Source organism: Euleptes europaea, chromosome 5 (assembly GCF_029931775.1).
Source record: "Euleptes europaea isolate rEulEur1 chromosome 5, rEulEur1.hap1, whole genome shotgun sequence".
NCBI classification, from domain to species: domain Eukaryota; kingdom Metazoa; phylum Chordata; class Lepidosauria; order Squamata; family Sphaerodactylidae; genus Euleptes; species Euleptes europaea.
This window is the reverse complement of record NC_079316.1, coordinates 85396365-85410869: the sequence shown is the minus strand read 5'-3', so window position 1 is coordinate 85410869 and position 14505 is coordinate 85396365. Positions and strand designations below refer to the sequence as shown.

Here is a 14505-nt window from a genome sequence, read left to right as displayed (position 1 = left end):
GCTTGTCTTTTTTTTTTTTTTTTTTTAAAGAGCTCTAGGAACTTCAGCATTTCTTGTGGGCTGAACTCGAAAAAACTATAGGGCACTTTCACACATCCTGAATAATGCACTTTCAATCCACTTTCAATGCACTTTGCAGCTGGATTTTACTGTGTAAAACGGCAAAATCCACTTGCAAACAATCGTTAAAGTGCATTGAAAGTGGATTGAAAGTGCATTGTTCAGGATGTGTGAACGTGACTTCACTGACATATGGAGAGTTAAGAGTCTATAATCACCCACTGATGATATAAACCTTCAAAGAGTTTGAGAGATAAAATGATGGGGTGAAATTAAGCCACATTTCAAATCTACGAAGCCTATGTTACAGAGATAAAAAAAAAAATGTTTGGTATTCCAACAGTCAGTGAATTTAGGAATTCAGGTTGAAGAGACAACATGTGAGAGGAGTAAATGCTATTGAAAGTACATGGAATAAGTAAGCCAATAAAAGACCTGAGTCAGAGCATCTGGCAAAGCAGTCTTGTAATGATATAAAACTAATTGGCATATCCACTAACACAATGATAGATACTCACTTTGATTTGACAGGATGCTGCATAAAATGTTATATCTCTGCAACAAGGTTTTTGCCATAAATTTGATTGTGTTTGCGAAAATCTCCTCATGCCATTAACCACCAGTGTACAGCCAACTCTCTCCCCCTAAGAACTGAAGGGGATGAAAGAGTGAGGCTGGGAAATCAAGATGTCAGCACCTACTTCTCCAGTCTGAAAACACAGAGTGTTTTCCTCACTCTGCTAGATCCTCACACACACTCTCTGTCACCGAGAGCAGGATTGCATGCTAAGGTAGTGTCTCATTCTGCTTACCACATTCCCTCTATAACATCTGAAAAGGAGAGGGTATCCAGAGAATGTTTTTATGTAATGTACAAGTTCTGGATGCGAAAATGGTTTGCACATTCTCTTCACTCAGCTTTTTTACTTTGGACTTTACAATGGTAAAGTCACCTGTAAAGCCTCTGGCCATAATATCTAATACAGTTTCACTGGCAGGTTCTTCAGACTGTGTTGCAGTGGTTAGAGTAAGAGCTAGGAGAACAAGGTTAGAACCCCCCACTCTGCAATGGAGGCTTTCTGGATGATCTTGGGCCAGTCACACATTCTCAGCCTTTTCTCAGGGGAAAATGTTGTAAACCACTTTGGGTCCCCACTGAAATGAAGTAAATAAAAATAAATGTTGTAATGCCTGCATCTCCTGCCATCCTAGAAATACACTGCTGTTTGACTCCAACTTGAAAACAGTAATTATTATTAATTCCCCCTGAATTTATAGCCTCTCCTATCATAAAGACTCAAGGAAAGCTATCTGCACTTGAAAAAGCATGGGAATTGTAATTTAAAGCTTGCCTTAATTTCTACATCTTGTAAGCGGTGAACATGTTGGCCCAGTTAAGACATAACATGAAACAAATGGTTTAACTATGTTTACTTGGAGAAACCAGAACTTACTTCAGAGATGATTACCCAATTCTAGTTTACCTCAGTAAATCCTGGTTCCAGAACATTCTTGTTTTCTTTAAAAATTGGTTGCTATCCCAGCCTGCATTTCAGTGCCTTAGGGAAAGCTTTAACCTGTTAACAGCTTATTTTTTGTTGACCTACATCCCTACAGGGTCATAAATCCATGCCCCCTTTCCCTGACATTACTCCTTTCCTCATACCAAATCAGAAGATATCTCAATTAAACTGAATCTAGGGTCGCGCAAAAGAAAAAAAAAGTTGGTAAATTTCGGGTTTATTGAGCCCAATTTTCTCCCATAAACCCAGAATAAGCCAAATACCCATAATAGTAAAGGGGTCTTTCGGCTTTATTTCCAGGTTTACAGGAAAAAAATTGGGTCCATTATAGTCTATGGGGATTTTTTTGAAGTTCCTGTGGGGGCATTTCTGGAAGTAGAGTCACCAAATTTGCAGCATGGCTGCAAAGGACTCTCCTTAGACAGACACTGAAATTTGTTGAACTTTGGGACAGGAGATCCAATTTTATGGGCCCACAAAGAGTCATCCCCATCCTCTAGACATTTACGAGCCAAGCTGTTCATAGGTTTTCAGGTTCAGAAGTTCAGTGTTGCCAAGGACTGGTGGAAAGAGCCAATAGGCAGGCTGGCACCTCAAAGTCTGGTGGCTCCCTTTATATCTGGGGTGCATAGCATCCATGCAAATTAGATTCCAAACTGTGGGAAAAGCCTTAATTGCAAGAAAAATAAGGAATGGAAAACATTTCTTTTAGTGGCAAATGACATCCTGTGAACAGTCCTTTATTATAGTAATCAAAAATCTGATTTCAAGAGATGGTCACGGTGCGGGGAAACGAAGCCACTACTTGGGGCTTTTTGAAAGCAGGTTTTCATTGGGTGGGGGGGTGATATCGGAGCCAGCCAAAGTCTCAACCATGGGGGCTGTTCATCCACGCGGGTGAAGAAGTCTCCTTCAGAAGCCTGGTGGTGTGAGCAGCTGTTGAAGCCGGTTCTTTTTAGTTGGAGAGTATATCCCTTCGTATTGGACTGGGTGAGCCCTGTCTTTTAAACATGCTTGATGCAGATCAGCCCACCGCATGGTTGGTCAGACCAAGTAGGCTCTGATTACATGACCCCTACCTCAAAAGGACCCCAGTTATGGGGCCCTAACAAAACCAGCCAAAAGATAGAAGAAAGCACAGAGCCGTGCATCTGAGCAAAGGCGAATAGCCGAACCTGAACAAGCCAAATATTTATTTGGCTTTTTCAGGAATCGCCTATTCGGCTTTGGGCAGATTCCCAGGTTTTGGTATTCGGTATACTTAAAACCTGAATACTGCCAAAATGACTAATTTCGGGTTTATTTTCAGTTCGGGTATATCGATATGCACAACCCTAACTGAATCACACATAATACACATAGAACTTCCAAGAGTCCAACAGAACATTCAGGGCTGACTCATCCATGTTCTATTCCACTACTGGCAACCATATTCCACTTCTGCTACTGGAACTTGCCTTGTATGCAACGGGGTAGCAAGATGGGTTTTACGGCTGACACACTTCCCAGCCAAGGTCAAAGGAAATAGGTGTGTACCTTCGAGACTTGTGCTACTACCATTGAGCTGCCTGTGTAGGTTGCAGCCATGGACTCTGCTGGTGATGGTCCCAAGTAACAAGCATGGGCAGCCCAAACTATTTAGCAACCGCAAGCATCCTCCTCTTGCTCCAGCTGGGTCAGGTGGACTGCACAAGCAGAGTGGTTTTGAGCAGGCTTCTCTGGAGTCAGGATGAGCATGGATTATCAACAGAAACCAAGGCAGGATTAAGCCAGTCTGCCACATTTGTATGTAACAAGAAACCACTGTCAAGACTAACTGTGGTTAATAAACTAAGTTCACATCCTGGCTTCGGATCTTGGTTTGATAGATCCAAACTAACCACAACTGGTACAGACAGCCAAATTCACATGATAAATTAATTGTGGTAGTTTAATTAAACCATTACATCTGCACTGAGCCATTGTCTAACATATTGTGACTGCTTACAAATAAGGCTCCAAGCACACGTGCACACTGTGACTGCATTTTCCAGCTCAACAAGGGGCTTCAGACATGTGTTGGCAGATGTAGGTTTCCCCAACACTTGCTTTTCTCCTATTCTTGTTAACTTTGCAAATGTCTTTTCCCCCTTTCCTTTTCCTTTCTTTCCTTGGTTGAAACAGGTCTGCCCATTACGTTAGCAAATTAAAAATGGATTGCTGGAGATACCTCATTGACAGACAAACATTCTGGTTTGGTACTTTTGCTTCACAGAAGGCATCACTAATATTCTGTTGGCACTGATGAGACTTCTGTGCTTTAAAAAGAAACTAAAACAAAAAGTTCATCTAAAACAAAAACAAAATGAATTTTGGGAATTGTTGATATATCCAGTACTGTGATATTTTACCTGCTTTCCTTTGTGTGTGTTATGTGCTGCAACTCATTTCCGACTTACAGCGACCCTATGAATTAATGGCCTCCCAAACATCCTATCATTAACAACCTTGCTCAGGTCTTGGAAACTGAAGGCCGTGGCTTCCGTTATTAAGTCAATCCATCTCATGTTGCGATCAATATTGAGTCAATCCATCAAATCTGCCTTCAATTTTTCCTCGTATTAGTGTCTTTTCCAGTAACTCTTGTCTTCTCATGATGTAACCAAAGTATTATAGCCTCAGCTTAGCTATTTTATCTTCTAGGGAAAATTCAGACTCAATTTTATCATAGTGTGAATTATTTTGATCTTGATCTTCAGTGATACTTCCTTACACTTAAGGATCTTTTCTAGTTCCTTCACAGCTGCCCTTACAAATAAAAATCTCATTCTGATTTCTTGGTTGTAGGCTCCCTTTTTGTGGATGATTGAGTCAAGGACTACAAATTTTTAACAATTTTAATTTCTTCTTTGTGAACCTTAAAATTTTATAATTTCTCAGTTGTCATTACTTTTGTCTTCTTGATGTTCAACTGTAATCCTGCTTTGGCACTTTCTCCTTTAATCTTCATCAGTAGTCATTTCAAGTCTTCACTATTTTCTGCCAGTAATGTAGTATCAACTTCATAGCTCAAATTGTTAAAGTTCCTTCCACCAATTTTCACCACACCTTCTAGATCTAATCCAGTTTAACTTCTATCCTATTACATATATCAGTAGTTAACATGAGGAAGTTTCAAATCATCAAGCTTGGTGCTACCATCTTTATCCTTTAATTTCTTACTATTTATTAACTATGGGCCTTTGTTACAAAACAGGTCTTTCTTTGCTCCAGAAGGAAATTCAGTTGTAACTTGCATATATTGGAATGAGCAAATTCTCATACATTGGAGCTTAGTAAATGACAGATAATATAGTTCTGTATTTAGAATCGATGGAACAGAATAATGCAAAATTAAAAGAAGCCCCTTGCCCCTTTCTTCTTTACGAAGAAAGACAGCTTCATACTACAGTGACCAATGTTCCTAATCAAATTCTTACTCTGAAATTTGTCCACAGTATAGGTGTTGTCCAAAGCAACAGGGACCCAAAGCACTTTCTGCAGGATTGAAAAAGCCTGGATAAAGTTGCAATCCTAAACACTCTAAAGTGGAAGACAGGGCAGCTGAGGTCTTGTAAGAAGGATTTTGGACAGAACTGCAAGATGTGGGGCTGCAACCCTGTATCCGGTTGGGACATAATACTCACTGTTGATGTGGAAGTCATTTCTTCTGAAACAGGAGGCTTGTGTTCTATTAATACCCACAGAATGACTTTATTCTAGGGAAATGTCTGCTGTCAGACCCCATAATAGACTCTGGAAGCTTGGCGAGTACAAGCTGTGCCTGCCCTTTGTAACTGATCATATGAATACAAAACTGAAGCTTAAGAATTCATTTCTCTCCTTCCGAAGGTTTCCCACCCCCCCCTCGATTCATTCTTCATGATCTGATTTGCTTCAGTCAACACAGGCCATGCTAATCTATATTATTATGGCTGCATTTATGATGAAATTATTGGCCTGTTAATTTCTGTCAGCCTTGGCCATTTTTGAAGCTTGCTGATTAAAATAATCAATTAACATAAGATCCTGCATTCACGCAAGCAGTTCCAAAGGGCACTTTTCTTAAGGGGAGGCCGACAGTTTCCACCAATTCCCCCTTCCAAAAACAGCCCAACGAACCTCATAACATATTGCCCCTGAAAGTCAGCAAACAGCACAGGGAGCAAATAAAAGTGCCTTTAAGGCTTTGGAACTGCATGGCCAGAATTTTTTTCAAAACTGATGCTAGAAATGTTCCGGTTGGCCCTCGCTGTTCCCAAGCATGGTGCCTCTAAGAGATGGTAGTCTATTCACAGAAAGATGGGAATAGGAGTACTTACGGCCTCAGACCACCTTCCGCCTTTGCTAGAGCAACATTTGTACTGTCTGAATTATTGGATCCCACAGCAGTGACTCTTGTCTTGACTTTAGGACCTCACCACTGAGCAGGACAATAAGTCAAAATCAATGGGATTTAGATGCTTAGTTGTGTATACTTAATTTTCTCTTGGCAGCATGCAAAGCTACCAGTCCAGAGCTCCTGTGGGAATAGACTTCCCCTATCACTTCTATAGAAAGGTAGCTTACTGTGTTCATCCCAGTTTTTTCCTGCCAAGCGGCCCTTCCATAGAGGTTATAGGGAAGCTTTGTGAGCATACTCAACCACCACTCATAAAATTCTGTTAATGGCTTGAAGTCACACACTTTATGGAGTAAGCAAGAAACAAATGGCCACACAGGACCACATCTCTAATGCGCATCTTGAATAATCTGCAAGGAGACATCTTGGAAGTATTGATTTAAACTATTAACAGAAGCATGTACCTTTTAAACAAAGCCTAATAGGTTTCCACTAATCTAAAGCAAGGCTCTCCATGTAGTTTTCCGTACATAATTAACTGAGAGGTGGAAATAGATATGCCAACAACAGAAACGGATTCTCCAGGGTCACAATGCAACAAAGTACATATTTGGCTATAAATAGCACGAATGCAGTCACACTCAGTCACACAACGTTGCTGACATTCTCTGGTATGATGTGGATGAGCCGCAAGTCTTCAGAGTTCTATTTGCACCTCTTGCTACTTCAAGGGCACCATCAGTAGCAAAAGGAAAACATATTAGGCCGCTGCCACCAAAAAATCATAAATAATTACTTGATGATTAAAGGCTAATTTTTGGATTAATTCCACTCATTTATTTTAATCATGATTAAACTCCAATGACAAAATGTTTGTACAGGATCGTTCAAATAAAATATGAGTAATCATTTAGCAGGTTTTCCTCAATGAATATCAGCCGAAAGTGTCTAATTGGGTTCATTAATTTCCATCTTCCCCTATGGATTGGTACAGCACAATGCTTGTTTTATGTAACATGGAACCTTTCTTGCAAATGTGTCACAGAAGTGACTTAGCTGACATTCTTAACGTCCCCCATCTGCTTCTACTGGACGTAGCCCCAGTGAAATTTCAGTGGGTCATAAATTTAAAACAGCCTACACATTTCCTTGGAACTGGGGTTTTCTTACCATTCAATAATACATTGTAAAATTTCTCGCTGACAACTGTTCATAACTGTTCATAACTTGCAACAACTAAACTCGGAAGGGCGTTTAAAATATCTAATAACATTTACCCCTAACTGGTACCATTTTATACTCCATCTATTCTCCCACCATAATAGAGTCAACTTCTCCTTTGTGTTTCAGCCTCATCCTTGTGTGTGTGCGTGTGTTTATAAACAATGATTCAAGCCAGTTATAAGAGTAGTAGGAAACATATTACATTCAAGGTACTGGGGTGCAGATGACCCCAACACAGTGAAATCTCACAACAAACGCTTCATGCTTCTAGTATTCTCTGTGGTGCGCAAGAGTTACTTTTGGTGGTGACAAGTGCCATCAAGTCACAGCTGACTTATGGCAACCCCATAGGGTTTTCAAGGCAAGAGATGAACAGAGGTGATTTGTCATTGCCCACTTCTGCGTAGCAACCCTGGACTTCCTTTGTGGTCTCTCATCCAACTACTAACCAAGGCCGACCCTTCTTAGCTTCTGAGATCTGATGAAATCAAGCTAGCCTGGGCCATCCAGGTCAGGGCCGGAGTTACTCTTACCTATTCAGATTTTAGTGCACCCTTCAGCCTGGTTCTTTAGTCTATACACAGGAGAGGCTGGGGAGAAGACATTTACTAATGGGTATCTTTAGGATAGAAGCCACAGAATTAGCACCAACACAAGGTAAAAATGGGGCCCTTCCATATAGCTTGGGGCAGGGGAGAACTAGCCCTTGCAGGCTTATATATGCCTACATCACAATGTTGAGCTGGCAGTTGTTATAAAGAGGTGGTAGCCATTCAGAAATGGACGTATGCATTGGAATGCTTTGGAATGGAAGGAAAAGAATGCATCAGGAGTCTGAGATCACAACTGGAATTAATTGGGGATAAATCCATATCCTAGATTCTACCCCATGTACATTTGTATCTCTGTACTATAAACTATAATCTCAACATAAATTAGAGTTACTGCAAAATACATCTCACATGAACACGTGAAGCTGCATTATACTGAATCAGACCCTTGGTCCATCCAAGTCAGTATTGTCTACTCAGACCGGCAGCGACTCTCCAGGGTCTCAGGCAAGGGTCTTTCACATTACCTACTTGCCTAGCCCCTTTAACTGGAGATGCCAGGGATTGAACCTGGGACCTTCTGCATGCCAAGCAGATGCTCTACCACTGAGCCACGGCCCCTCCCCAAAGTGTTCTCACTTTTGAACAGTGACTTAATTGAGGACCATCTGACCCCAATACAAATGTAAGAAGGTTAAACAACGTCAACTTCTAATGGAGATCTGAACATCAGCGTCAGAGTATTTCTATCATATGCTAAAAAATGGTATACTTACTCTCTGTCGATGACAAGACACGTTACAGCTTCAGCAGCAATAACATTGGCTGTCCTGACATCTTCCCTGAAAGCACAATAACATATATTTTAGACAGAACATTCTGCTAATTGTCTCAACAGTGCTGTAAAAACACTTAAGAGTATTGATGCACCTTGCAAATTAGAATGATCTTTTAGCAATTTATTACATTTCAGAACACAGACAATAATGTGAAGAGGTGTTTTTTTTTATCCTCGAGCTCTGCGGAAAAGTTCACAAAACAAGATTAACATACGAAGTTGTTTTCTCAACAACTAAGCTGCTCAGTCATTCAGATGCCCACCCTCAATTAATTTTTCCTGATGATTGGTGTGTGTGATTTTGAGGTTCAGCTTGGCAGAAGCAGGCAACTTATTTAGTACTGCAGGCTACATCAGAAGCATGAATACTTAGCTGAATGCCAATAATGTAGTTTTCACGCCTTTTTAAAATGAACATGGCAGGTAACAAACAGGTTGGCAGGAAGGATGTGGTCTATGTGAAGACAGCAGATCTGTATATTGAAGGGCAGCTCTGCTCTGCTCAGGGTTGAAATGGGGATAAAGTGTCAGAGAAGAATACAGGCATCCTGAGCTACCCCTCAACCGAACAATCTCCCCACCCGTGGCTTTTGCCTTGCATTCCTTATCCCCAAATTGATAATCACCCAATTAGGTAATTTTCGGCTAGGTAAAACAGACTGAGGAGGGAAGCATGGCAGATGGGATTCAAACATGGAGGTTTCTCTGTAACGTGTGGTTTGGGCTTTTATTTGATGCTACCGTTACTCTGAAAGTATTACTCTCAGATTTGAAAAGTATGTCGTTCTTTTATAAATCATGAAATAACAGATTTACATTTTGTTTTTCAAAATGTATAGTTATATGCAGAACGCCATATTAACATCAGTCATACACTTCTTGAAATCCAATTTGCAACATTTCTCTGAGGATGCATCCAAACCTAAGCACTGACACCGTACTAGCTGGCATAAGGAGTCAGATGATCCAACAGACAAAAATCATGACATTGGTTGGGTACATTTTGCTGATGCACAGCCTAAAAGGGACAGACCCCCTTGCAAAACAACAATAATGTACAATAATAAATCAATATAATTTTAAACATTTTGTAGATGTAAATGTCCTAATTATTAAAGCATCTGAATATAAAATATTAAAGTCAATTACTTATAGCAGCACAGGATGCATGTAACATTAGGATGCACACTAAGCTACACAGGGGAAGTTATTTCCCAATAAGTCCATTGTCTAGACTTGATGCCATAATTATCCCGAACAATGGGAACTGTTTAACATGTAACTGTTTAACATGTAAAAGAGAAAGTGTATAAACAAATGGGATTCTGCTCTCTTTCTGATAAAAAAAAAATACTTTCTCTTGATGCCCAAGCACACAAAGTAACAATTGTCATTATAAACCAGCAGTAGTTGACTTGACATTATACATCACTATCAGCACTGAGCTGACAATGTAAAAACAACAACAACAAGCAAACCAGGATGTATATTTATAACATTTGGTGCAAGAGAATGGCTACCTGCAGAGCATTATGTTAGCTTACGGAATTGCATATGAACCTTCAATGCTGCCTTTTAGTTTTCTATGTTAGTGACACAATATATGCTGCCTAGAGAACAGTGATTTTGCAGTGTTGAAGCAGAAAACATAGCATTTACATTTGTTTTCTTTTTTTATGTTACAATGCAAGGGGGGATGTCCTTTAATATCTTCTAAAAGGTCACATGCACAGCAAAAGCTACCATACAAGAGCACTTAGTTTAGAACGTAATTCAAGCTTCAAAAAGGAGAGAAAAGTTTAATATTCCTACATTGCAATTTAAGAATATTAACCCAAGGATACCATATGCAGTTCACTATTATATATTAATATTTGCAGTTCAATATCTGGCATGTATTTTGTTCCATAGTACATCTTTAGGTTAATGCCACTTGATATAAAATGAAAGATCTGAGAAACTACGTTAATTTCAAACATGCAACAAGTTAATAAACCTTGTGTAGACATTTGTGTAGACATTTGTCTAAGCCAAATGTTCACTATAATGCAACTCTCTAGATAATTACAGTGTCCAAACCAAAAAGCTTCAGCATTAATCATTATTAAAATATAATTCATGAGCACTAACTCTGAGTTTTTTCCAGCTTCAAGTCCATAATCTTCGTCACTACTTCCAGACAAATAGCACCCTCTCTCAGAAGAGTCACTTTCACTGTCTGAATAGCCCATAATTTGCATGTACCATTTTCCATCTCTGAAAAGCTGTTGTTTTCCTCTGCCCAGCAAACCTATCTTGAAGTCTGGATTAGCTCTGGAATTTTACAGACCTTCCAAATTAAAACCTCTAGCCTTGAAAAAGGTCACAGCTGCTCAGGGAGAATCTCCTGTGTATCACTGGAAAAAAAATATGCTGAGCATTGGCGCATGGAGTTCATCAATTTGAGGGTATCTCCTCTCGTCACTGGTAGTCCCTTAGCAACTCAGGGACACTGAGACCTCCTACCCTCAACAGACTTAGCAGCAAATGCTTTCCACCAGCACATACTTAAACATGACATCTGTCAATAGAACACAAGGAGACTGAGATAATCTGTAATCCAAAGCCTTTATGCTATTTTCCTTTCCAGCTCAGTAGTTTCCTACAATTCATTAGGAGACTGTGCTTTTGACAAACATTCTGGAAGATCTGTTATGCAGAACAGCAAGGTATTAAAAAAGAAGTGGTGCTATCACGGCTAGAATTTGGGGCCCTGAAATCTGGGGCCCTAGCTCACCAGCTCAGCAGCCTCCTCCCACCAAAGCATTATATCTGTGCAATTAAAGTATACTTTACCATCTAGATCAGGGGTGGGGAACGTCAGGCCCGGGGGCAGTTTAAGGCCCGCGACATCATTTGGTCTGGCCCTTCATGGGTCCTGGCAGATCTCTAGCTCAGAAGGATCTAAGACTGGTGATCCACCCCCTCCCACGAACAGGAATGAGTTTGTTTTGCCAAAAAAGGAACCTTTTTTCCCCCTTGCAGAAGAGTAGTTAGCTATGGAGCTGCTAGGATGACCCAAGAAACTGTGTTAACCCTTTCCCACCTGGGCCATGTAGAAACGTATTCCCTCTGTACTACAAGAGGGCTGGGGGTGGAAGTGACAACAATGGAAGGGTTAAAGGGGGCAGGACCACAATGCGTGGGGGGGCAAGTTCTTAGCCAGTGTGTCCTCATTTCATCCCTCCAGGGGGAGGTAGCAGGAGCCAGCTGTAGAATCCGGCCCTGACCATGCGGAGCAGGAGCAACTGTGGCTTGCGGCTGGGCGGCTATGCAACAGACCATCCTGTGCCACCAGGTGGGCAAGTGCGTCACTGGTTGGATGCCTGCCTGCTTGCCCGTGCGAGGGGGGGTCATCTGGGACAGCTGCCTGTTTGGTGCTTGGTCGGCTAATTTTTAAGTTGATAATTTTGTATGGCCCGCAAATTATGTTATGAATAACCAAATGGCCCTTGGCGGAAAAAAGTTTCCCCACCCCTGATCTAGATGCAGGAAGACAAAACAACCATTTGGAGTAGTGTTGCCAAGTGCTTCTTTGCCACCAACGGAAGGTTTTGGGGGCGAAGCCTGAGGAGGGCAGGGTTTGGGAAGGGGAGGGACTTCAATGCCATAGGGTCCAATTGCCAATGCGGCCATTTTCTCCAGGTGAACTGATCTCTATCGGCTGGAGATCAGTTGTAACAGCGGAAGATCTCCAGCTAGTACCTGGCAGTTGGCAACCCTAGTCCAGAGTCTAAAATTGCCTCACTGTTCCACTGAGGAAACTACAAGCAATGATCCTTAGAACTCTTTGTAGGGTAGCCATCCTCCAGGTGGTAGCTGGAGATCTTCCGCTATTACAATTGATCTCCAGGTGACAGAGATCAGTTCCCCTAGAGAAAATGGCAGCTTTGGCAATTGGACTCTATGGCATTGAAGTCCCTCCCATCGCCAAACCCCGCCCTCCTCAGGCTCCACCCCCAAAATAACCCCAAAATTTCCCAACCTAGAGCTGGCAACCCTATCTGTTTGACTATATATAACAATTGAAAATCGAAATACACTGTGAAGAACTGGTATATTCCAGGGGGCTGTTCCGGCCTTGGAGCCACCTGATTGACAGCTGTGGAATTCTGGGAGTGGCCACTGGAACCGTAACACTTTAGAACTGGGAGATTGAGCTGAGATACGCACAAGCAGAGCTTGAAGCACCTGGGTAGAGCTGGGAGCGGTCTGGAGAGGATTTTCTCCTCAGGTGTTTAAATCAAAGGAACACGGTTTCAGTTGTCTGATCCAGATAGGGTCAGCAACCGGTTATTAATGAGGGCAATATCTCTAAGCTGAGTGGAGACTGAGTCTCCTAATAATTAAAGTGGGAACCAGCTCTGGAGGAAAGAGTGATCTCTAAACTAAGAGAGAGGGAAATCACTCTGGTGAAGCAAGTGAGTGATCCCTAAATGGTTTAGGAGAAATATCTCCGGAGTCAAGAAGGATCCCAGCCCAGGCTAAGGAATAAACTGGTGAAGTGTTAATTTTTCCCCGTTCCTAACGCCTAAAAACTGAAGAAACATTACATTTAAGTAAATTGTGAGTGAAAACGAAAAAAGAAACTCAACCAAAAGAGAGCCCTCTCAGTGTGAAACCAAGTGTCAAGCAGTGATGAGTGAAACTTAGTAGTACCGTCTGAAACAACAAAATATCTTTTGTGTGCGCATGCACGCACACACACACACATATGAGGTGCCTACTATTTATTTGTCTGTGACCGGCCAAATACCTTTTCTGAAACCTAGTTTTCATGTTCTCAATCTCGTCTTATGTTGCTGTTGAAACATATGTCCCTCAATCTGTGACATACACCAATGCTCAATCTGAAGGAGAATAACTGTTCACTAAGACTGAATTCATTTGGAATTGCTCCAAATAAACAACTCCTAAATATATTTCAATGACATCTAACTAATACTACCAATCTTTGAATATTTTACAGTTTTCATGACTTTGAATTTTGTTTCCAGAAGGAGAACCATTTTGGGAAATAAAAAAAAGGTTGCAATGAGATGGGGGGAGAGAGGGAACTTGCCTTCAGCTAGCACCATTCCATTTGGCCTGCTCAGGAACCAAGCCAATAACACTGGACGAATCAAAGTAAAAAATTATTGGGGTTCTATATTTTTTTACACATGAAATGCAAAGTATTAAAGTACTGTTAAACATCTGATTGACTGTGATCCTGGCAAACTAACATTACAAGTTTGAAGTGAACAAAAAATGCTGACCACAATGTAATGCAGAGTTAAATGCTGAGACCAAACGTTCAAAGCCATTGGAGAGTTAAGGTCCTGGGCTGAGATCTGGTGAGTTATTAACTAAGTTCCATTGCTGCATTATCAACTGTTAATGAAGCTGACCTCAGTAGATTCTAACACTCTTACCATTTTAGTGTAAGGGTGGCAGTAGCTGTTTCAAGCAAAAATTGTCAGCCACACCACCACACAGAATTAAGAGCATTTCAGCATATTGATTTAGACAGACATAAGCACACTAAAGGCTGTGTTGATTTACGGCCAAAGTGCTTTACAGTTCTTACCTATCTTCCCCAAAGGGTAGTTCAAAGTGAATGATAATGGCATGTCCTAGGCTATCCAGAAAAATGTCATGGTAATCGCTCAGCCTCAGCCTCATATCCAAAACCAACACACCGTGCACTTTCTCACATTATCTCTGGGCAAATAGCAACTGTGGATTAGAAACAGACTTCTCTTGCCAAACACCGTCGAAATAAATAGCAGTTGCTTGAGTGTGTGCCATTTCTAGGAGCAGGCAGAAGTTGTGGGCACATTCATTTTACAGAACCTTTGTGCCAGCAAACTGGGAGGGAATGGTGAATACACTTTTTAAAAAGACAACCTCCAGACATTTGCAACATGG

At 41.1% G+C, this 14505-nt stretch overlaps 1 protein-coding gene across 3 annotated transcripts in view; it reads right to left on the bottom strand.

Moving 5' to 3' along the window:
- The window catches only part of PRKG1 (protein kinase cGMP-dependent 1), a 918924-nt gene that overhangs the window by 124009 nt on the left and 780410 nt on the right, over positions 1-14505 (bottom strand). For 2 of the 3 annotated variants that reach the window (XM_056850022.1, XM_056850021.1), the window contains exon 8: positions 8495-8560. In XM_056850022.1, coding sequence (XP_056706000.1) covers positions 8495-8560 — 66 coding nt within the window. Of the gene's footprint in view, positions 1-8494; positions 8561-10686; positions 10833-14505 lie in introns of those variants that run through there. The other variant, XM_056850023.1, reaches the window with a different exon arrangement.